Genomic DNA, 24633 nt, shown 5'->3' on the forward strand with positions numbered 1-24633 from the left:
GCCAGGCTATAGTTACTTGGACTAAGTATTAAAGGGCTACTGACACCTTAGCAACTTTGCCTGCTTCTACCTCCAGCTCTCCCCTTCTGCCACTGAAAGGCAAGTTCATAGCTTCACCACATGGCTCAACTTCTCCAATGTCCTCCTGGCTGCTGCTTGCCATTCCCCCATATTAACTCACCCATACCAAGTCTTATATTCCTGCCTTCAAGCGGCACTGGCTCGATTTCACAACAGGTTAAATTTTAAAAAATTTATTCAGATTTTCAAACCTGTACATACTCCAAATTACTTATTGGTCTCTGACTCATCTCTGCAAAAACAACCTAACATTAGAGCTCTCACCCATTCTGCTCCTGACGACAACCTAAAGGTCCCTGCCTTTAACGTTCTTTACCATCCCCGACTCCCACATGTAATACAAATTGCACATCAGCCAGGGAGTCAACACTACAATTAATTTCTGCCGGGGTACAGAGACAAAAGGCCAACCAGGATTTCCACTCCTGAAAACAATCTAGTAACCGGTTAGAAGTTGCATAGGCAGACAAAACAAAAACATGACTGTGCTCAACCAAGATGTTCTCTACACCAAATATCAGTCATAATCTGGTCTTGTGACTTGGGCAAGGGACCAAAAGGTAGCCATTGTCTCATGCTTGAAGATTTTTTGTGGTGCTTGAGAATGCTGCACTGTTGGAGGCAGTGTCTTTTGGACAATATATTAAACCAAAGCCCTGTTTGCCTGCTCATGTGGAAGATCCCATGGCACAATTTCAAAGAGCAGGGGAGTTTCTCTTCCCTCCCAGATATCCTGGTCATTATTTATCCCTCAACCAACATCACTTTTAAAAATAGGAGATTTTCTGGTCTCATTGCTGTTTGTGGGATTTTACTGTGCACAAATTGGCTGCTGTGTTTCCTACATTACAACGACTTCAAAGTACTTAATTGGCTGTAAAGTGTTTGGGAACATCAAGGTTGTGAAAGGCACTATATAAATGCAAGTTCTCTTTATGGAAAACAGTAGTAACTTTTAGTCAACTAGCCAATCAAACCTTGCAATGTCAATTCACAGCTAAGCCAGATATTTTTCTTCATCTAATATCTGCAAAGGTGCACTTTGCAGGATGGGCCACTCAACCACAATTTTAAACCCTAAATACTTACTAAGTTAAACCACAGTTTAATTGTCTGGCTCTAGAATTGAACTTGGGAGCTTCTGGGTCTTTCACTTGCTTGTTAAGACAACAACTATACAGTAGCACCTTTTAAACGTAGTAAAATGTCCCAAGGCGCTGCACAGGAGTATTGCAAGACCAAAAAAAACAGCTGAATGATAATGTCCAAGCACCTTAAATGACAATTTCATATCACAAGACAGGATTTAGGTTCTGATGTAGGTGCCAAGGCAAAAGGTTCAACAAATTAGAAGTAGATATGCATAATTTGTGTTGCTGGTTAACAGCAATTTTGTATATACACATTTGTAGATAAGGAAAAATGACGAGAGTGACAATACAAGTATGAGGAATTCTTTATCTGGTTGTGTACATTAAATACATTCTGTAACAAGTGATTCTATCATAAAAGCCTTCATTTTGTAAAAAAAAGTTTTTGGTCTGTGCCCAATAGCCCCTCTTTCCCCCTCCCCCAAAGTTCTGTTTTTTGTGCTCCAGGCAAAGTACATTTAAAAAAAAGTTGCTGACCTAATATCAAGCAGTCAGGTAAAGTGAAAGTCAAGTGCAGAGCAAAGTGCTAACTGCCGTAGTGTGGCTAAAAATTGAACTTGTAGCAGCACCAACTACTGCTGAACATTTTTCATCATTTTAAGGCCTGCAAGAGTCAATTGTTATGCAAACATTAATTTTTGGGCTATAGTCACACCCCAACTATGAACAGTAGAGGCTGCCTACATTAATTTTACTCAAGTGCTTCAAACATCATGAGACTTTCATCCCAACAATCTGGGCTGGATTGAAGTCAAAGCATGGCATGCTAATTCACTGCACTAGGGAAGAGAACTTCATTCAAAAACCTTGATGGAATTACAACCCAGGTCCTAGAAATAAGTGACAATGTGCTATTCTATTCCACCAACTGCATCCTAGGCATCATCTCTTTTCTTAAATAGTGAAGTGATTTGGAAGCAAAATTAAAATGTAGACCGAAAAACAATTTTCTTGGAAAATACCTTTCCCCTCAGGTGATAGAAATCGGCTCCAATGGTAGCCAGTCAGCATACACATTCGTAGGTCCTAGAGATGAAACCCTTTTTGATTCTTGCATGAAAAAAATCAGTTTGTTGCTTGCATTAGAGTTGCTGCTCAAATGTGAATAGTCGTCCAATATTTCATTTAATTAGGTTGGTTATCTGTACAACCCAGTTTTTGTTGAACAGGTGGTCTGGAAATCTAAACTGTAAAGCAGGCACTCAGGCTTTAAATAAATAGAGGTCCCTTTCATTCCTTCTGTCCCTCCCTTAGGCATTAGTTAGTGGAGTTGTGGTTTAAAATTAATTTTCAGCAAAAAAAACTTGGGTCATGATCCAATCATTGTCCTGCCTGGTTTTTTTGACTTGGCAAAATATGGCAATGCTAAACCTGTTTAAAATCAATACTTCAAGCACAAAACCATCAATACCAGGAGTTAGCAATTAAGTACAATGACATAGCATTAGTACACAAGTCCCAAGACATGCTTCTTCTACTGTATCCAGAAGTCTGTCAATTTCCTCCTTTAGTTTTCAGTCAGAAGTGGCTAAAAAAAACAAAAAACAATTTGTCAGTAACCATTCTAAATGAATTATAATTAGCAGTCAATACTCCAGATAATATTAGGTGGTACTTGATTAAGATGGTTGCTGTAGAATGCTTTCTGCAATTACTTTGCTGTGCAGCATTTGTAAAGTGCACTGACTACATCTAGTGCCAGTCGATTGTCACCCAAAATCAAATTCCTGTTCTTGCTACTAACATTAATTTTTTTGTCTAAATCTTGGTTTAATGTTTGAACATCAAGTGTGACCAAGACCCATTTTTAAAAAAAGTTAGGGAAAAAAAATCCAATTCTGTTTATTTCCCCTCCATCCATGTTTTCTTGGCAGTACCAACTTGTGCTGGAATATGGCTCCACAGGAGCTGGCAGCTCTCCAAGCTCATCCAAGTGGCTACGTGAGCCTAGACAGCAAATACTGGCAGGGTATCAGTGTCCAGCCCAATCCTGTTCATCCAATGCATGCACACACACGGTTTCTATGAGTTAGTGGATGTGCATATCAGTCACCCAGATTGATAGAAAAGCACAAATTCAGTGGCAGCGGCAGGAAACACGAGCGGCGAGGCTCTAAGAGGCCCCAGAGACCAGGTAGGCCTCAACAGCAGCAGGAGGAATCTCCGAGCGGTGATATAAAAAAGGTCCCAGAGACCAGGTAGGTTTACCAATCTCCAAGGGAGAGAAGTAAAAAGTAATCGAAGTGTGACATCACCAGAAAGCAGGTAAGTGATTGGTTGGTTAGTATTTTTCTTTTTTAAACTCTAACTCTGGTTTATAGTTTCTAGGGTCTCTGGTGTAGCAGGGACTGTTGGTAAACCAGGGCCCTAAAATATATAATTTATTTGTAGTGTAATTGGTGGGATTGATTTGATTTCAATTAAAAAGGGTAAGTCATGGCAGGACAGCCCAGTACCATGGTATGCTCCTCCTGCGCTATGTGGGAACTCGGACACTTCCTGTGTCCCTGACAACTGTGTGCAGAAGTGTCCAGCTGCAGCTACTGGCAGACTGCATTGCGGTGCTGGAGCAGCAATTGGATACATACTGGACCATTCGCAATGCTGAGGACGTCGTGAATAGCACGTTTAATCAGTTGGTCACACTGCAGATAAAGGTGGCACAGGCAGAAAGGGAACGGGTGACCAACAGGCAGAGTACTAAGCACAGGCAGGTAGTGCAGGGGTCCCCTGTGGCCATCCCCCTCTCAAACAGATATACCGCTTTGGATACTGATTTGGGCGGGGGGGGGGGGGGGGGGGTGGGGGATGGCTTACCAGGGGAAGGCAGCAGCAGCTGCCAATTTCCTGGCACCAGGGGTGGCTCTGCTGCACAGGATGGGAGGAAGAGGGGGGAGAGCTATAGTAATAGGAGATTCTATTGTAAGGGGAATAGATAGGCGTTTCTGCAGCTGCAAACGAGACTCCAGGATGGTGTGTCGCCTCCCTGGTGCAAGGGTCAAGGATGTCTGAGCAGCTGCAGGGCATTCTGGAGGGTGAACAGCCAGTTGTCTGGTGCATATAGGTAAAAAACAGGATGAGGTCCTAAAAGCTGAATATAGGGAGTTAGGAGGTAAATTAAAAAACAGGACCTCAAAAAGGTAGTAATCTCAGGATTGCTACCAGTGCCACGTGCTAGTCAGAGTAGAAAATAGAAGGATATTTCAGATGAATGTGGCTAGAGGAATGGTGCCAGGGATAGAAATCAATATTTGTAGGGAAATGGTGTTAGGGAAATTGATTGGCTTGAGGGCTGATAAATCCCCAGGGCCTGATAATCTACATCCTAGGGTACTTAAGGAAGTGGCCCTAGAAATAGTAGATGCATTGCTGGTCATCTTCCAAAATTTGATAGACTCTGGAACAGTACCCATGGATTGGAGGGTAGCTAATATTACCCCACTGTTCAAAAAGGGTGGTAGAGAGTAAACGGGGAATTACAGACCAGTAAGCCTGACATTGGTAGTGGGGAAAATGCTAGAGTCCATTATAAAGGATGTAATAGCAGAGCACTTGGAAAAAAAAAGTGACCAGATCAGACAAAGCCAACATGGCTTTACATAAAGTAAATCGTGCTTGACTAATCTACTGGAATTTTGAGGATGTAACTGGTAAAATAGATAAGGGAGAACCAGTGGATGTGGTGTATTTGGATTTTCAAAAGGCTTTCGATAAGGTCCCGCATAAGAGATTAGTGTGTAAAATTAAGGCACATGGGATTGGGGGCAAGGTATTGACTTGGATAGAGAACTGGTTGGCAGACAGAAAGCAAAGAGTTGGAATAAATGGCTCTTTTTCCAAGAGGCAGGCAGTGACTAGTGGGGTACCGCAGGGATCGGTCCTTGGACCCCAGCTATTCATAATATATATTAATGATCTGGACGAGGAAACTAAGTGTAATATCTCCAAGTTTGCGGACAACACAAAGCTGGGTGGGCGTGTGCGCTGAGGAGGATGCCAAGGAACTCCAGTATGATTTGGACAGGTTGGGTGATTGGGCAGAAGCTGGGCAGATGCAATATAACATGGATAAATGAGAGGTTATCCACTTGGTGTCAAAAACAGATTATCTAAATGGCAATAGATTGGGAGAAGGGGGGGGGGGGGGGGGGGGGGGAAGTGCAACGAGACCTGGGTGTCCTTGTGCACCAGTCGCTGAAAGCAAGCATGCAGGTGCAGCAGGCAGTTAAGGCAAATGGTATGTTGGCCTTTGTAGTGAGAGGGTTTGAGTACAGGAGCAAGGATGTCTTGCTGCAGTTGTACAGGGCCTTGGTGAGGCCACACCTTGAGTATTGTGTGCAGTTTTAATCGCCTTATCGGAGAAAGGACGTTCTTGCCATGGAAGGAGTGCAGTAAATATCCACCAGGCTGATACCTGGAATGGCAGGAATGATGTACGAGGAGAGATTGGGTCGATTGGGCTTATACTCGCTGGAGTTTAGAAGAATGAGGGGATCTCATCAAAACTTATAAAATTCTAACAGGACTAGACAGACTAGATGCTGGAAGGGTGTTCCCGATGGTCGGGGAGTCCAGAACCAGGGGTCACAGTCTAAAGGATAAGAGGTAAGCCATTTAGGACAGATGAGGAGGAATTTCTTCACCCAGAGTGGTGAACCTGTGGAATTCTCTGCCAAGGAAGGCAGTAGAGGCCAATTCATTAAATATATTCAAGAAGGAGTTGGATATATTTAAGGCTAAAGGGATCAAGGGATATGGGGAGAATGCAGGGACAGGGTACTGAATTTGGACGATCAGCCATGATCTCATTGAATGGCGGAGCAGGCTCGAGGAGCCAAAGGGCCTACTCCTGCTCCTATCTTCTATGTTTCTATGATCAAACCTGGCACCTTCTGGTCAGTAGCTTAGTACCATCCTGCAAGGCATTTCCACACAAAAACATCATGCAGACAATATTTGTTTCAAAATAGTAAGTGTTAGTTATTAAAAATGGGCAAGTAAGAATGTACTAAATTCAAAGGAAAAGGCAAATGGAATTGCACAACATTTCCTTCACATTCAAGGCTAGTTACTCCTCCCAGCAGGCTCATCAGCACCCCATCTAAAAGCAGTATAGTTTGCCAACAAAAAAACTAATATTCTCTCCTCAGTCTAGGAACAAACTTCACAGTAAGCTGCTACCACACATCTGGGAGATGCAGTCTGCTCAGCCCTGGACGAGCTTTAAAACAGCAGCATTACTTCAGTTTAAATAAATAAATACTTATGTACAAGTTTCCAGTTCGTCACATCATGTTTCCTGGATCACATAGGCATGTTAGAGATCCATCCCCAAAATTTTAAAAAGCACCAACCATTTGGGACCAGATAAATGCCATTAGAAACTAGATTAAACAGAAGAGTCAAAGTGTTTAGTGTATAATTAACCAAGTGTGTTTGTCCATTTAAGACTACGGTTATGAAGTAAAGCAAGAGTTTATACAGAGGTCAATTAAGAGGTTGTAGACATTCTGGCCCCGGCATTCCCAGTTCCTGGAGAGTTCTAATTTCTTTATGCACTCTTGCTTGGTCACACTCATGGAACACTGAAGGAAATGCATACTAGAAGGATTTTGTATAATCTTACTTAAAAAATTCTCTTATAGTAATTCTAATGTTGAATTCACAGGTCATACTCCAGGATAAGATTTTATAATAAAATGCAAAACTTATTCAATAATGACATGCAGTGAAACTAGGCTCACTTATTATACTGGGAAGAACAGAAAGCACAGCTTTTATGCATTTCAACATGGCAGTGTGTACTCAAGACACATGTGCATTCTCCATTTCCCCATGGAAAAAAAAGAGTTATTACATAGAAATCTACACAGGAAGCCACTGTGGTAGACAATAGAGCAAACCATGCTTTTCCAGATTACTCATCAACTCCAGTGGCCAATCACATTCTGTCTTGTTACCAAATGGAGGAGCTGAGCTTTGCCAATTTCCTAGGTAGGGAGCTTTCAAAAAAGGGCAGTCAGCCCACCTCACCCTACTATGGCTCATGCACAGAGCAGCCATTGAGATTAGCAATGGCAGTTTTTGGCCACTCACTAAGGAATCAGTACACGGGACTGCAGTTTGGTTCAGATGATAAAAATGCCAGGCACTGCATTATTGTTTGCATAAAGTACCTCTATAACATCGCTGAGTGCAGATGCATGTGGAGTTGGTCGCTGCCATTCACGTTTGAGGAGCATCCAGGCTACAGTCAATGAAAAACACAACAGTAACACTCCCAAAATGTTGGCCAAATATGCCTCAGGCGGAAGCTTCTTGTAGGGAGCAGTAGAGTTGGGAGCATTGCTAAAAGAAAACAACATTTAAAAATACTGGTTTTAGTGCAATCAATATATTAACTGAAGGTCAAAGTTATTCTCATTTTATGCTTCCTTACATTTCCCCCTATCCACATGATTCCCCAGAGAATGGGTAGACAAGTGGCCTGCTTCCAGCCCTCTAGTAATGCTGCTTGAGGTAGTTAGAGAAGGTGCTCAAGAACAACCCGAGTGACTCAGTCCAATGTTTGACTCCAGTGTTTGTGTTTCCGTCTTCCAATATTGTATAGAGAGCCACGTCAACAACAACTTGCATTTATATGGCACCTTTAATGTAGTAATACTTCACAGGAGTGTTCACAAAATTTGACACTGAGCAACATGTGATATTAGGACAGGGGAGCTAAAACTGGGTCAAAGAGGTAGGCTTTAAAGGAGTGTCTTAAGGTGGAGAGAGGTAGAGAGGCTTAGGGCCCAGGCAGCTGAAGGCATGGCTGCCAATAGTGGAGCAATTAAAATCCAGCCACACAAAGAATTTTGCCATTTAGGGTAGGTTTTGGGCAGAGGGGTGGTATAACTATCTTCCCTGCATATTCCCCCTCCCCAGCACTTATGTATTTGCTGGAACATAATCTATTTTAACCTCAAACTTCTCTCTTCGTAAAGGCAGATGCCTGGCCCACAACAGTCACACAAGCACCAGTCACCTGACACCACATCCAAGTAGGCATTCGTTTGAGCCTGGGCGGCTAGTCAGGCTATTGGACATCACAGCCAAGCCCAATCCAGTCATCATTTGACACTTCCAGCAGGGGTCACTGGATAGCAATCAGGATTAGGAACCCTAGCTAATTTCACCCCTTCCTTCAGGACCTTAATCTGTACTCACTGAGCAAATCTACTAAATAATCTGGGAATATCAAGAATCTAAGAGATGTTAATCTTACAGAAATAACAGAAAATGCTGGAAAAACTCAGCAGGCCAGGCAACATCCGTGGAGAGAAAATAGTCGACATTTCAGGTCTAACCCTTTTTCAAAACTGGAAAGGAAATGAAAAGATTGAAAGGCAGGGCTGGGAGAGAACAAAAGGAGAGACATTAAGAGGTATTCAAAACGAGACGAGATGGTGATAGGACTAGTGGAGACAAAAGACGGCTCTAGATTAGGTGTGAAATGTTCTGGCAGAATGAGACAGCTGCCATGTGGGAGAGAAAAAGGGGGGCCAAAACAAAGATGTGGATAAAATAAGCAAAAATGAAATGGGGGCCGAGGTTATGATCTGAAATTGTTGAACTCTATGTCGAGTCCGGAAGGCTGTAAAGTGCCTAATCGGAAGATGAGGTGCTGTTCCTCGAGTTTACGTTGAGCTTCCGTGGAACAATGCAAGAGCCCGAGTACAGTGAGGTCTGAGTGGGAATGGGGTGGTGAATTAAAGTAACAGGTGACTGGAATCTTACAGAACTTTGACAAATATATCAGTAATGAAGGGTGAAGGGTATGAAAGGTCTGTTTTTATAAAGAATGATTAATATGGCTTCAGGCAAGGAAGGAGGATGACTTTTTTGCTCTTTTAAACCTAAAGAAAATTTACTTACAGCACAAATATTAACTTTTCGTTAATTCCTGACAGACAAGCAGCAACAGTCATTGCCAAGATGCAAAGTCCAAAAAAGACATGCACATCTCTGTAAGCAGCTCGAAGCCAGAGCGGTGTGCAGGGCAGCAAAAAGGCCAGGAATCCCAGCAGCCACTGTAGATCAAAGGAGGAACAAGTTAGAATATTGCAAACTGAAACCAATTATAGCAGGCACAACCTACATATTTGTACCGGTTAAACAAAGGGACACTTGTTTGGCCACCCCCTCATTATGGAGCAAATAAATACTGAGGTCTGTCCTGGGTTGGTGGACCTCAGCAGTGATAGCAGCAGCGAGATGGCTTACAACTGGCAAGGTTAGTTGAGGAATGATATGTTAACCAAGATTTGCTCTAAATTCCATGGAATCTTGCATCTCATTGGAAAGAGCACCTCAGACAATACAACATCAATCTAGATCTATGTGCTCAAGTCCTGGTTTGAAGTTTGAACTCACTAATTCAAGGGAGTGCTGATCATGTATAACTATGTGCACTGGGATGAAAGACTACAATGAAGTTGGAGTAGCAAAAGCACACCAGCCATCTAACAACCAGAACTGCCACAAGGAGAAGTCATCACAGGTGAGGATGGCAAAAGGAAAGGGATGTTATCTTTTAAAGCCCAGGAAATTTTAATAATTGTAATGTTTCATTTGTACTAGCAGTAATAAATCTCAAGTGTTGTAGGGTTTGTTAATTATTAATTAATAAAAATAAATTAATTAAGACTCAATAAAGATGGCAGGGCAGGTGCTGTGTTGCGACTGCAGTATGTGGGAGCTCCTGGACGCCAGTGTGATCCAGGACAAACACGTCTGCGGCCTGAGGAGCTTCAGCTCAGAGTTGATGAGCTGGAGGCCGAGCTGCGGACTCTTGACGCATCAGGGAGGGGGAAAGTTACCTGGACACATTATTCCAGGAGGCAGTCACACCCCTTAGGATAGGGTCTTTTGGTTTGGTCAGTGGTCAAGGACAGGAGGATGTGACTGAGTGGGGCAGGTATGGGGACCCAGGAAGTGGAGGAGCCTCAGCCTTTGCAATTGTCCAACAGGTTTGAGGTTCTTGCAGCCTGTATGGATGAAAGTGGTGGCTGCAGGGTGGATGAGCAAACTGACCATGGCACCAAAGTACAGGAAGCCATTCAAGCAGGGGGAGTTAATAGGAATGTAGTGGTAACTGGGGACAGCATACAGGGGGATAGATACAGTTTTCTGCAGCCAAGAGAGAGAGAGAGTCCAGATGGCTGTGTTGCCTGCCCGGTGCCAGGGTTCAGGACATCTGCTCTGGGCTGGAGAGGAATTTGCAGTGGGAGGGGGAGGAGCCAGTGGTCATGGTCCATGTAGGTACCAATGACATAGGTAGAACTAGGAAGGAGGTTCTGATGAGAGAGAGTATGAGCAGCTAGGGGCTAAATTAAAAAGCAGAACCTAAAGGGTAATAATGTCTATTATTACCTGAGCCACGAGCAAATTGGCATAGGGTAAATAAAATTAGAGAGATGAATGCATGGCTCAAAGACTGGTGTGGGAGAAATGGGTTTCGATTCCTGGGGCACTGGCACCAGTACTGGGGAAAGTGGGATCTGTATCGTTGGGACAGTCTTCACCTGAACCGTGCTGGGACCAGTGTTCAGGCAAGTGGTATAACTAGGGCAGTAGAGAGGGCTTTAAACTAAATATTGGGGATGTGGGATCAAATTTGGGAAGATGTGGTAATTCAAAGATGAGAGAGAAGGCAATAGAGAAAGGTATTAATATGGGAAATGATAAACAGACTGACAGATTTGTACTCTCTATCCCTTCCCAAGAGTACATCAACAGATAAGGCTAGAAGTTACAAAAATAATAAGGACAAAACATAATAAAAGGACAAAACTAAAGGCTCTGCATCTGAAAGCACGTAGCATTCGAAACAAAACAGATAGATCATATTTATTTATTTCTATTTGCGCTGATAGCCATTACAGAAACATGGCTGCAGGAGGACATAAATGGGGACCTGAATATTGAAGAGTACATGACATTTAGGAAGGACAGGAAGGTGGGAAAAGGTGGAGGGGTGGCTCTGTTAATTAATGATGGTATTAGCACAATAGAGAGGGATGACCTAAGTTCAGGAAACCAGGATGTAGAAGCGGTTTGGGTAGAGAAATAATAAAGGCAAGTCACTTGTGGGAGTAGTGTACAGGCCCCCCTAACAGTAACCACATGGTAGGACTGAGATGGAGGAATTTCTTCACCCAGAGAGTGGTGAACCTGTGGAATTCTCTGCCAGAGGGCAGTGGAGGCCAGTTCATTAAATATATTCAAGAAGGAGTTGGATATATTTCTTAAGGCTAAAGGGATCAAGGGATATGGGGAGAAGGCAGGGACAGGGTACTGAATTTGGATGATCAGCCATGATCTCATTGAATGGCAGAGCAGGCTCAAGGGGCCGAATGGCCTACTCCTGCTCCTATCTATGTTTCTAGGATGGAGTATAAAGGAAGAAAAAATGGGAGCTTGTCAGAAGGGTATGGCAATAATCATGGGGGATTTTAATCTGCATATAGACTGGAAAAATCAGATTGGCAAAGGTGGCAAAGGTAGCATAGATGAAGAGTTCATGGAATGTTTTCAGGATAGTTTCTTACAACAGCACGTGCTGGAGCCAGAGAGCAGGCTACACTAGACCTGGTATTGTGCAACGAGATAGGATTAATGACCTCAATGAAGGCACCCCTAGGTAGCAGCGATCATATGATTGAAATTTTACATTCAGCTTGAGAGAGAAGAGTGGGTCCAAGATTAGTATTTTAAACTTAAATAAGGGCAATTATGAGGGCATGAAAGCAGAGCTAGCTAAAGTGAACTGGCAAAGTAGGTTTAGGGATAGGTCAATAGAGTTGCAGTGGCAGACATTTAAGGGGACATTTCAAAATACACAGAATACATTCCAACAAGAAAAATTCAAGTGGAGGACCCACCATCCGTGGTTAACTAAAAAAGTTAAAGATAGTATTAAACTTGAAGAAAAAGCATATAATTGCAAGATGGGTGGCAGGTCAGCAGATTGGACAGAATATAAAAACAGCAAAGAATGACTAAAAGATTAACAAGGAGAGAAAAATCTAGCTAGAAATATAAAAACAGATAGTAAGAGTTTCTATAGATATTTTAAAGAGTTAACAAAGTGAGCGTTGGTCCTATAAAAAGTGAGAGTCTGGGGAATTAATAATGGAAAATAAGGAGATGGCAGTTGAATTGAACAGGTATTTTGCATCAGTCTTCACTAGAGGATACAAGTAACATCCAAGAAATAGCTGTAAATCAGGAAATGGAAGGGAGGGAGGAATTCAAGAAAATTATAAACCACCAGGGAAGTGGTACTGAGCAAATTGTTGGAGCTGCAGGCTGACAAGTCCCCAGGTCCTGATGGACTTCATCCTAGGGTCAAAAGTGGCTAGTGAGATAGTTGATGCGTTGGTGTTAATTTTCCAAAATTCCCTAGATTTGGGGAAGGTGCCATTAGATTGGAAAATAGCAAATGTAACTCCTTTATTAAAAAAGGGAGACAGAAAGCAGGAAACTACAGGCCAGTTAGCTAACATCAGTCATAGGGAAGATGTTAGAAGCTATTATTAAAGACATTATAGCAGGGCACTTAGAAAAGTTCAAAGTAATCAGGCAGAGTCAACATGGTTTTGTGCAAGGGAAATCATGTTTAACCAATTTACTGGAGTTCTGAGAGGAAGTAACATGTGCTGTAGATAAAGGGGAACCGATTGATGTACTGTACTAGATTTCCAGAAGGCATTAGATAAGGTCCCACATCAAAGGTTATTGTGGAAAATAAAAGCTCATGGTGTAGGGGGTAACATATTGGCATGGATAGAAGAGTGGCTAGCTAACAGGAAACAGTAGGCATAAATGGGTCATTGCCAATGAGTGGTGTGCCACAGGCATCAGTGCTGGGGCCTCAACTTCTTACAATTTATATAAATTACTTGGATGAAGGGACCAAAGGTATGGTTGCTAAATTTGCTGATGACAGATAGGTGGGAAAGTAAATTGTGAAGAGGACATAAGGAGGCTACAAAGGGATATAGATAGGTTAAGTGAGTGGGCAAAGATCTGGCAAATGGAGTATAATGTGGGAAAATGTGAAGTTGTCCATTTTGGCAGGAAGAATAAAAAAGCATATTATCTAAATGGTGAGAGATTGCAGAGCTCTGAGATGCAGAGGGATCTGGGTGGCCTAGTGCATGAATCACAAAAGGTTACTATGCAGGTACAGCAAGTAATTAGGAAAGCGAATAGAATGTTATCGTTTATTGCGAGGGGACTTGAATATAAAAGTAGGAAGTTATGCTTCAGTTATACAGGGCATTAGTGAGACCACATCTGGGGTACTGTGTACAGTATTGGTCTCATTTAAGGAAGGATGTAAATGCATTGGAAGCAGTTCAGAGAAGGTTTACTAGATTAATACCTGGAATGGGCAGGTTGTCTTATGAGGAAAGGTTGGACAGGCTAGGCTTGTATCCGCTGGAGTTTAAAAGAGTGAGAGGTGACTTGATTGAAACAGAAGATCCAGAGGGGTCTGGACAGGGTGGATGTGGAGAGGATGTTACCTCTTGTGGGAGAGTCTAGAACTAGGGGGTCACTGTTTAAAAATAAGGGGTCATCCATAGAAACATAGAAGATAGGAGCAGGAGTAGGCCATTCGGCCCCTCGAGCCTACTCCGCCATTCAATGCGATCATGGCTCATCATCCAAATTCAGTACCCTGTCCCTGCTTTCTCCCCAAATCCCTTTAGCTTTAAGAAATATATCCAACTCCTTCTTGAATATATTTAATGAATTGGCCTCAACTACCTTCTGTGGTAGAGAATTCCACAGGTTCACCACTCAGTGTAGAAATTCCTCCTCATCTCCATCCTAAATGGCTTACCCCTTATCCTTAGACTGCGACCCCTGGTTCTGGACTCCCCGCCCATTGGTAACATCCTTCCTGCATCTAGTCTGTCCAGTCCTTATAGGTTTCAATGAGATCCCCTCATTCTTCTAAACTCCAGCAATCGACCCAATCTCTCCTCATACGTCATTCCTGCCATCCCAGGTATCAGCCTGGTGAATCTTCACTGCACGCCTTCCATGGCAAGAACGTCCTTCCTCAGACAAGGCGACCAAAACTGCACAATACTCAAGGTGTGGTCTCACCAAGGCCCTGTACAACTGCAGCATCCATTGAAGACAGATGAGGAGAAATTTTTTCACAATGGTCATGAGTCTTTGGAACTCTCTTCCTCAGGAGGGTGGTGGAAGCAGAGTCTTTGAATATTTTTAAGGCAGATGTAGAGAGATTCTTGGTAAGCAAGGGGGATGAAAAGTTATTGGGGGTAGGTGGGAATGTGGAGTAATCAGATCAGCCATGATCTTATTGAATGGTGGAACAGGCTTGAAGGGCCGAGTGGCCTACTCCTGCTCCAAATCTGTATGTATGTTTGTTTGTTTGTTTGTTTGTTTGTATGTTGCCACTTCTCTGGTTACATAAGGATGTACTGGAGGAGAATTTCAGTGAAACATTATTACATATCCTGTCAAATGTCAGTCAGGCCATCTTCAGATGAATGCCATAATAGTCTCCATAGCAAAACTACATCCTGTCTGTTCAATCACAAAAAAGTAACCCATGTAACAAGATTAAAAAAACAATTTAAGTTGAAAGTCTTATCCAGACTACTTTAGCTTCAATGTTTTAGGTTAGATGAACCAGATTCTGTTACTCAATTACTTTTCAAAACTCTACCAGCCAAGTTCCTTCCCTCCAATTTCTGCCGTCCTCTCTGGAGAGGATCGACTCATGCTAGTGATAGATATTCTCCAATATTTCCCCCAAACTGTCCAGGCCATGTGAGCCTTGAGCAAGTGTCACCAAGGCAGTGGCAAGTGAAATACTGGATAGTGATCAAGAGCAGTACCCTAGCCGATAACCAGATTCAGAGAACAAAGGTTCTACTTGGAGATTTTTTCCCCCTGGGGCAGATACAGAAGGAAGTGGGGGTGCACACAATGAGAGCTACAAGGAAGTAATCAGAGATGGCCTTGTATGCGATAGATGAGGCAGTAGTTTAAGGAGAGACGATGTGAGTAGAGGAGCCAAGAGAGGTGACAAGGTCAAGAGGGTGACCGTGACCATAGGTTGCAGCGATTGTATTACATTGTATACAGGCCATTCGGCCCAACTTGTGTGTGCTGGTGTTTATACTCCACATGAGTCTCCATCCATTCCAACGACCTCATCAGCCTTTCAGCATATCTTTTTATTCACTTTCCTCATGTACTCGTCTAGTTTCCTTTTTGAAAACAACCAAGCCATTTGCCTTAACCCACTTCCTGCAGTAGCAAGTTCCACATTCTAAACACTAAAGAAATTTCTCATTTTCCCCCCAACCACTAGATTTATTAGTAGCCATCTTTTAATTATGGCCCCTAGTTTTGGATTCTTCTACAAGTGGAAACTTTCTCTCCACATCTACCCTGTCCAACCCATTCATAATTTTAAAGACCTTGATCAGGTCACCTCTCTTCTAAAGAAGCCGCAACCTGTTCAATCTTTTCAGATAGCTGTAGCCTCAGTTCTTTTTGCACTGTCTCCAGTGCTTCTATTCCTTTTTATATTATGGAAATCAGAACTGTGCAGTGCAGCCTGACCAGGATCCTATGCAAGTTTAGCATAACTTCATTACTTTTGAATTCTATACCCCTAGACATTAATCCCAGTGCTTTGTTAGCATTTATATTGCTGACCTGCGATGCTGCTTTTAATGATCTGTTCACTTGTATCCCTAGATCCCTTTGCTCTTTTACCTCAGTTTTTATTGTCTAATGTTTCTGCTTTTCCTACCAAAGTGCATCACCTCACATTTATTGATATTAAAGTTCATTTGCCACTTAACTGCCCAGTCTGCAAGTTTTCTAATGTCTTGTATTAGGTTACAATCTTCCTTTGTTCGCTATACCCCCCAGTTTGGTATCTGCAAATTTTGTTACAGTTAGTTACTTAGCCAAATCATTAATGTAAATTATTAAGTGGTCCCAGCACAGATCCTTGTGGAACACCACTTTCTACCTTCCTCCAATCAGGAACTACCTATTTTTTACTCATTTTGCTATCTATTTGTCCAGACTCCACATGCCCAAATCTTGAACCTACCATGTGGCATCTTATCATTGGCCTTTTGAAAATCCAAGTATGACATCTACTGCATTACCCTGATCTACTCTTTCCATTACCTCTTCAAAAAGAATTCGCTCAGGTTAGTTAAGTATGACTAAGCCTTTCAGAATCAATGCTGACTATTATATTTTCTGTCTCTAGATGCTATTCTATCACAGAATCATAGATTAGTACAGCACAGAAGGAGGCCATTTGGCCCATCAAGTCTGCACCAGCTCTTTTGAAGAGAAATCCAGTTAGTCCCACTCTCTTTTGCATAAAAAGTTTTCCTTCATCTGGTTCTTTTGTCAATCACCTTAAATCTGTGCCCTCCTTATTTATTTTACACTATCTCTAATGGGAAAAATCCTGTATGCACTGTAAAGCCTCCACCTTTCACTACAGCTTCCTGCCAGTTTATTTGGGGGTAGTTGAAATCTCCCATGATTATTATTCTATGCCTGCTGCTCACCTCAGATTTGCCTTCATATTTCTTCCTCCAATTCCCTTCTACTATTTAGTGGTCTATAGTATACCCCTATTAGGGTGATGATCCTTATCTATTAACTCAATCCATATGGATCCTGTATCTATTTTACTGCTAGTTACATCTTTTTTTCTACCACCATTATGCTATCTTTAACTAGTATAGCTGCTCCACCTCCTCCTTCCCAAATGTGCTATATCTGGCGAGAGCAGACTATTGTGATGGCGCCGATGAAGATGGCTGCCGTCCTTGCGGGCTCCGTGCATACCAGACAGCTAAGTGTCTTTTGCTGCTTGGTGCGCTCGGCTCATTAAGAAAAAAAGCATTTCACTGACTGGATTTCACTTGTATTTGGTTATGTGACAAATAAAATTGAAAATTTAGTTGCCAATCCAGTTTTCTATGTAGCCATGTTTCAGTCACCCCTACTATATCCCATGGGGGAGAGTTTAAAAGGAGGGCTGAAGGTCGATTAATTCAGAGGAGAGGGCAAGGGGAGTGGAGAAAATGACCATGGGAGTAAAGTAGCCATGTGAGATGGCAAGATTGAGGGGTGGCTGTGAATATGGGTAGGAGAGCTTAAAATGGAGGGAAAGATTTAGACAGGGCAGCAAAAATGAGGGGAAAGGAGATCAAAATCAGAGGATGAAGATTCACAGTGCAGAAGTGGAGGCAGGATACCCTGGAATGCAGCAGTAGAGAAAGATTTTTTTTTTTTTTTTTTTTTTTTTTTAAAAAGGGGAGGAACAAACTAAGATGCTTCCAAAGGAGGAGGGAGTGTGCGAGAGGGGGAGAAGCTGTAGGCTGATCGAAGAGGGGTTCAAGCCTAGGATATCAGCAGGAGCAAGAAGGTAGAGGAATATAGATGGGTTATGATGGGGATGCAGGGACAAAATACATGAGCAGAGAAAATAAAAGTTGGCAATAACTAACAGAAGAGAGGAAACCTGGGAGAAGGACCCAAGAGAGAAATAAAGTATTGGGCTCGGGCCAAAATGCACATGAAATGGACCGAGAGAATTCAGATTACAGAGGCACAGCCGAGATTAGGAGACATGTCCTGGTTGCAAACAGAGGACAAGGAGGAGATGATGAGTAGTCCAAAGTTGAGGAGCACTGCTTTGCCCAAGTGGTCAGAGGTGCCAACAATTAGAAAGATGTTGCAGTACAACCCACTAGCTCATCCAAATGGCCTTTTCCACCCCTCCCCCACATTTAGGAATGGTCCCCATTTTGACCACGGGGAAGAGGAGGACTCATACAAGCCTAATCCTCTCAATGTTGACACATGCATACATTCAGCAAGAGTTGCTAGTGTAACTAGCAGTAGTAGAAAAACCTGGGTAGGTTTTCTCTCCTTACCCAGGGAGACCAGACCAAATGTAGCAGCCTTACTGCAATCAGAAGAGACCAGGATTAGGTCCAATGATATTCTGGTCTACATCGCCAAGTACCATACACATGCAGTACATGTAGTCAGTAAATCAAGTCAAGTATGGAATAAAATGCAAATAGTTAAGGCATTATCTTAAAGCAGAAAATAGATCAACTTTAGTGGCTGTGGGAATAGGTTGGCAAATTACTACTTCCTTTGACAATACTGTACTAGGTCAATTTTAACAGGTTTATAGGAAAAGTCTAACAACTAAATTTTAACATTTCTTACCTGTAAGCTAAAGAGAATGACTGCTGAAAATCCCACCCAGCTGTGCATGGAATACAAGTTGGGGATATGCATCTTATTGTGGAACCCAAATGCTGCTAGTAACCCAATGACAGCTAGAGACAGTGCACCAAGGTTCAGTGTAGCATGAACCAACTTTAGGATCAACTTGCTGCTGGACCAGGTGAAGGGCAACCTGTATACAAGAATGGCTGGGAGACAAGAACAGGTCATGTGAGTTACTCCTATATTCACACAATGTACAAATTGAATGAAATACCCACCAGGAAACTATTCAAACCATTTATCCACATGGTGAAACACTGGCTGGGGTTTTCCACTTACTAGCTTGGTGATTTTTTGCTCATTAAACTAGATGAGTGGGGTAAAAGGCTGGAGATAACAGAAAATGGAAAACCTTGGCAACTATGTGCACACTTTCCCACTTACATCTGCACATGTATAGATGCCCTTGCATTCTTTCAAAAATGCAGGTTTTTAAAATATAAACTTTGCATAGCTCCAGAGTTTTGATAAAATGCAGGGTGTAACTGATCACAGACAAGACAGTTCCAACTCTGTCAAGTTAGCAGATTGCAGCCAAGGCAATGGAAACAGAAATAACCTGCAGTTGACAGAAGAGATTCAATGGCCTGTATACATTTAAGTAGAGAATAATTGACAGCTGGAGTTTGCCACAAGGTAATTATGTGCAAAAAAATGCAACGTTCACTATGTTGGGTAGATCGAGCGAACAGGCAACATTACAAGTCACATCCCATAAACTTGCGTAGTTCAAGCTCTACTCTGCACCACTCCCTAACAGAAGGGTGGCCCAACAAGGCAGAGCGCACCCAAATAACTGTTAAATAAACCATTAAATAATCTACAGCAGCAGAGTCAAAGCAGCATTATTAGGCTTGAAACAAGAGCAGAAATCAAGGAGAACAAGCAACCGAGTAAAATTAATAGCCAAAGAATACCAGGAGTTTCAGTACTTATCTGAATACTGTAGTTCAAAACAATACTGTAGGTCAAGTGAATTATACAGTTCTCTCCTTATGGATGAGCATTTATAAACCAGCACTTCTTCGAGCTCAATACTGGTTTCAGAGTGGGTCGGAGCATCGTCGAGAGTTATGAAAGCACAATAGTGGCTAAAATTTTCCATACTACATGTCCACTTGAACTGTATAAAAACAGTAGTGCCGTGGAATCTAGAGTACAACTGCAAACTCAGTAGTTTACAAGAATGGAAAAAAAAAACGCAGGTGATTAGCAAACTAAATTTCTCTCAAGTAAGCAGTTTGCCAATCTCAGCAAAGGCAGTACTTTGGATACAGGCAAATGCTCAAGATGCTACATCTGGCCTCAATATCCTTAGTCTTGGGTAGGACAGTCAGGGTTTCCATTCCCGATTATCAGAGGCTCCTCCCGGCAAGAACAGAATCAGCTGAGTTACCCTCCTCACCAGACAGCCTGCCAACACCATCTAGCCTCACTAAAAAAGTATTGTATACAGTACTTCATCCATTCGTAAAGTGCTTCACAGCCAATGACTTTTGAAGTTATCGGTTTTGGAGTGACTGCTGCCAATGAACCGGAAGCTGCACAGAAGTGTACTGCGCACTCCAACATGACGTTTCTGCGGGGGTTTTTTTCCCCCCAAATAAACGATCACGTTAACAAGCCTGCTCCCTTCCCGGCTTTTAACATTTTTTAAAATATAAAAGGAACTCACTGCTGTGAGGAACCGGCAGTGCACATGTGCAGAATGCTTCTGGTTCGTTGGTAGCAGTGGTGTCCTGTTTGTTTTGCAGGAAACAAAAATTGTAGACAGCAAAGGTCCCACAAGCAGCAATGAGGTGAGTGACCAGTTAAATGTATTTTAGTGGTGTTGGATCTATGAAATCCATCAGAACAGGCAAATGGAGTCAGTTAAACTCATCTCAAAAGGATGGCATTTTTGACAATGCAGCACTCCCTCAGTATGGCACTGAAGAGTCAGCAGAGATTACATGCTTAAATCCTGGAGGAAGGTTTGAAGCCATAACAAGAGCAGGGGGGTTAGGCTTCAACTGTATAAAACAGCTAGAGTACTGCATGCAGTTCTGGTCACCACATTACATGAAAGATGTGAGAGGGTACAGAGGAGATTTACAAGGATGTTGCCGGGAGTAGAGAATCTTAGCTATGAGGAAAGACTGGTTAGGCTGGGTCTGTTTTCCTTTGAACAGAGGAGGCTGAGGGGAGACCTTAGAGGTGTATAAAATTATGAGGGGCATAGATAAAAAGTGAATAGAAAGAACCTATTTCCCTTAGCAAAGGGGTCAAAAACCAGGGGGCACAGATTTAAAGTAATTGGCAGACGGTAGGAGGGGATTTGAGGGAAAATTCTCTTCACCCAGAGGGTTGTGGGGGGTCTGGAACTCACTGCCTGAAAGGGTGGTAGAGCAGAAAGCCTAACCACATTTAAAAAGTACTTGGATGTGCACTTGGGACGCTGTAACCTGCAGGGCTATGGACCAAGAGCAGAGAAGTGGGATTAGGCTGGATAGCTTTGTTGGCCAGCACAGACACGATGGGCCAAATGGCCTCCTTCCATGCTGTAACTTTCTATGATTCTAGACTCCAGTGAAGCAATCTGGCCTTCAGGTGAGGGGGTAAGTGAACCATCTGCTCAAAATTTTTGCATCAGAAGCAACTGGATTATGTAGATATTGCTAGAGCTTGTGATACAGTACAGATGTCATCATGCAAAGATGGGATGAAAGTCACCAGTCTAGAAGGGGCCCACATCAACACATTTTTAGCAGGCTCAATCCAGTTTTGAATAGCCCCAAAATGAAATTGCCCCACCAACAATATTTGGCCACAGCTTGACGCAATGGAAAATGTCATTAATGCAGTAGGCAATGCTCTGCCAAGGTTCGAGTTGGTACAAAATAAGAGTGGTAAAAGCTTGACTTTGCATCTAACCAAGAAGCTAGCATGGGTAGGTGGAAAGAGAGCTTGGAACAGACACTGGTGCTAAAAAAGATGTATAATTATAGAAGAAACTTGAGTGGCCAGGCTCCCAGTGATAGATGACTGACCAGCTACACAAAAGTACGTGCTGGGCAATTAGGTGTTGGGGCCAGTTGACAAGAGGTACAAGGCCCAAATGTTGGGCTACAGGAAGAGAAATATCCAATTTGACGTTTTCTGTGAATCAAAAGGAGTGCAGGAATAGGAAGGGATAACACTGGTGAGAAATGCTGAGCCAGATACCCATGGGGACAACAACAACTATAAATTAGTGGGTCACCACCTAGAAGGGGACTACAGGAATCATCCATGGACAGACCTCCGCTGCCACTGTTCCCTTGACAGAGAATGCATCATTGTGTCCTGTGCCAAGTACGGTTGCCTCATAGTAGAGATACAGCAACCAATTTTTAGCTAACAATTGCATTACAAGTTTGATCACACTTTCACTATTTAATATACACAAGTAAAATGCTTGTGGCATTGCCCAATCAGTTGATGAAAAGTGACTTCAGAATTTTGTTCTAGAGCCACCAAGCTGCAAGAGCCTGCAACTACATACTGACAGTTAACATAGCAAGATTGATGGAAAATGTTGATTAAAGCAATTTACAAATGGTAAGTATTGATAAAAACCATCAAAAGTTATGCTCATAGGTTTGGAAGGTAGTGTCACTTATGCAGATAATACTGTGCAACATCTAAATATTAAAAAGGGAATGGTAGGTCTGGAGGAAAGTACCATCAGCCAGAGAATGTAACATATTCCAAGCTTACCATTCCCATAGAGAACAACAAGCCCGGTCACCATGCAGACAGGATGCCAGTTAAACATCTTTGCTGTTCCATCCCAGGCAAAGCCTCCTCTGTAGCCCTTACTCCAGATAGACACGAATATGACACAAAGTAGACCAAGGAGGAGAGACAAGGTGTAGACAAGGTAAAACACGTTGGTGCTCTTCATCTTTGTCCTGCACAGCAACAAACAAAAAAAAAACAAAGTAGTGTTCAGTTTTTCCACCCTCCTCTCCTGAAGTTGCTGACTCATGCAAAGTTACAGTTCCAATGAAGGAGGGGGAAGAAAAAAAGTTAGCACAGTAAGAAATTTGGAAAAAGTCAGTTTTACAACAAAATTACAGACAAATCCAAATTCTACTTCCCTTATGAGAGTTGCATTTATTCATTCATTCCATACATCAACTCTAAAGTTACACACATGCAATTAGCCCAGGGTGATGACCCTCTCTCAAAATGAGGCTCGGTCAATTGAAATTTTCAAAACAGTTTGAGGGGTTTAGGGACCAAGGTGGGTACTGGAGTGACAATACAGATCAGACTAATCTAATTAATGGTGGAACAGACTCAAGGGGCTAATGGCCTACTCCTGTTCCCAATTTTCACCTCCCCAACCTGGGGCCATTTGTAGTATTTAAAAGTGGTGCACAGCAGAGATCAGCTGCCTGAGTAGACAGATTAAATCTGGACTTTCTGGTCCATATGGCTCAGTGCCACAGCCTTTGTATACAAAATTTGACTTGGATTTGCATAATCACTCCAGATAACATTTCAGCATTTTTGCATAGTTACATATTTCACATCACTTACCCCATGAATGACTTCCTTAAAATAGCTATAGAAATGCACAAGATTACTATCAGAATTTTACTGTGAATACAAATGTGGTAGAACAAGTTATTCAAAAACAAAAGAATGGGACAGCTCACCTATATTCCATTTGTAGAACATACAAGATTTTAAATTTTGTTTTGTTTTTAAAAAAAAGGACAAGCAATTGGGTTTTAAAATTGATTAAACAGCAGCACACAACAGAGTGGGTAAATGCATAGTTTGATGTGGTATTGAGCCTTATAGAACAGAAGATACTTAGTCTGTACCAAGTTATCTGATGTTGGAGGACTGGTCGCACCAGCACCCAACATAAGCCTCATAGCTGGTGACAACCCCAAAGTAAACTTGCCAGATCCCAAGAGTAGACAATTTTCCCCAATTATGGAAATAGGAGCAGCAACTGACATCCTGCTCGAGCAGGGATAGGCACCCAAGAAACGGATCACATGATTTATACAACTTTAGGAAATCACAACTTATGAATTGAACTGAAGCTACTAATATTTGGGGGGCAAACACACAATTACAGATATACAAATACAAAATACTGTAGATGCTGGAAATCTGAAATAAAAACAGAAAACGCTGGAAACACTCAGCATCTGTGGAGAGAGAAACATTTAACGTTTCAGTTCGATGACCTTTCGTCAGATATAAGTTGATATTTTAGTATCTGCGTGGAAAGAGTGCATTGGCGAAGTAGTAGGGACTTTTCCTCGAACAGTAAATCAAATGGCATACTTTTGCTTAAGTACGGGCGTTAAAATATTCTATTTTTCCTGACAGCAGTTTATACCAATGATACGACATGGAATTTACAGGGATGTCGTGTCCTTGAAAGCGCCAGGCAAACTTCCTCACAGATAGTGATTTTTTGTTTAAATCCCATAGGTAACAGATAACGCCGGTTTAACCCGCGATTGCCAGTACTTCCCAAAGTTATTTCTTACCTCACAACTCACTCTCTAGAACTATAGCTCACGTTACAGCCACTTTTATACTCGGCCTTCAGTCACATCCTCCAATTCCCTCAGAGGTGGTTCCGCGTCCAATGCGCACGCGTATCAATCCCGTGAGTTGCTGTCCTTGGAATCCAGGGGACTACAACTCCCACAATGCAATTCCTTCCTGGGGCTCTTGTCATTTTAAAGGCAAATTGACACCGTCAGGATTCCAGAAACTGAAGCTTGTTAATTTGATCATTTCTGCCCCATCTCCCATGGAGATTCTGTAATGGTGGTAAGGAGAAGGATCTAACAGCTGATTTTTTTAAGAGACATTGTCATCATAAGACACAGATGCTTGGGAGCAGACATCTAGGTTAACAAACAAAATTTTGATGTCTGATTCAGATTTTAGAAATTCTCAGGCACTGTACTCAAAATCCAGACTGTCCAGTTTAAATTAGGAGAGGTGGAGGGCGTACTTCTTTTGC

General features: G+C 42.3%; 1 protein-coding gene across 1 annotated transcript; it reads right to left on the reverse strand.

Annotated features, from left to right (window-relative positions):
- Positions 1–1525: 1525 nt before the first annotated feature.
- Positions 1526–24273, reverse strand: LOC147106686 (lysosomal membrane ascorbate-dependent ferrireductase CYB561A3-like). The gene is made up of 6 exons (XM_086007728.1): positions 24149–24273; positions 22347–22540; positions 18546–18754; positions 9150–9304; positions 7409–7580; positions 1526–2760 (listed from the first exon to the last, which is right to left on the reverse strand). The coding sequence occupies exons 2-6, from the start codon at positions 22531–22533 to the stop codon at positions 2740–2742; spliced, it is 744 nt and encodes a 247-aa protein (XP_085863854.1). The 5' UTR covers positions 22534–22540; positions 24149–24273; the 3' UTR covers positions 1526–2739.
- Positions 24274–24633: the final 360 nt, after the last annotated feature.

The sequence above is a fragment of the Somniosus microcephalus genome, chromosome 15 (genome assembly GCF_052327205.1).
Source record: "Somniosus microcephalus isolate GS21.2 chromosome 15, FLI_Smic_1.0, whole genome shotgun sequence".
NCBI lineage: Eukaryota > Metazoa > Chordata > Chondrichthyes > Squaliformes > Somniosidae > Somniosus > Somniosus microcephalus.

Excerpts from the sequence above, each read along its gene's own strand:
- LOC147106686 (XM_086007728.1), bottom strand. The coding sequence starts at position 22,533 with ATGAAGAGCACCAACGTGTTTTACCTTGTCTACACCTTGTCTCTCCTC. Across the intron at positions 18,755-22,346 it reads TGTTGTTCTCTATGGGAATG|CCATTCTTGTATACAGGTTG; the intron begins GTAAGCTTGGAA and ends CTTGTCTCCCAG. Across the intron at positions 2,761-7,408 it reads CACTCAGCGATGTTATAGAG|CCACTTCTGACTGAAAACTA; the intron begins GTACTTTATGCA and ends TGTTTTTTTTAG.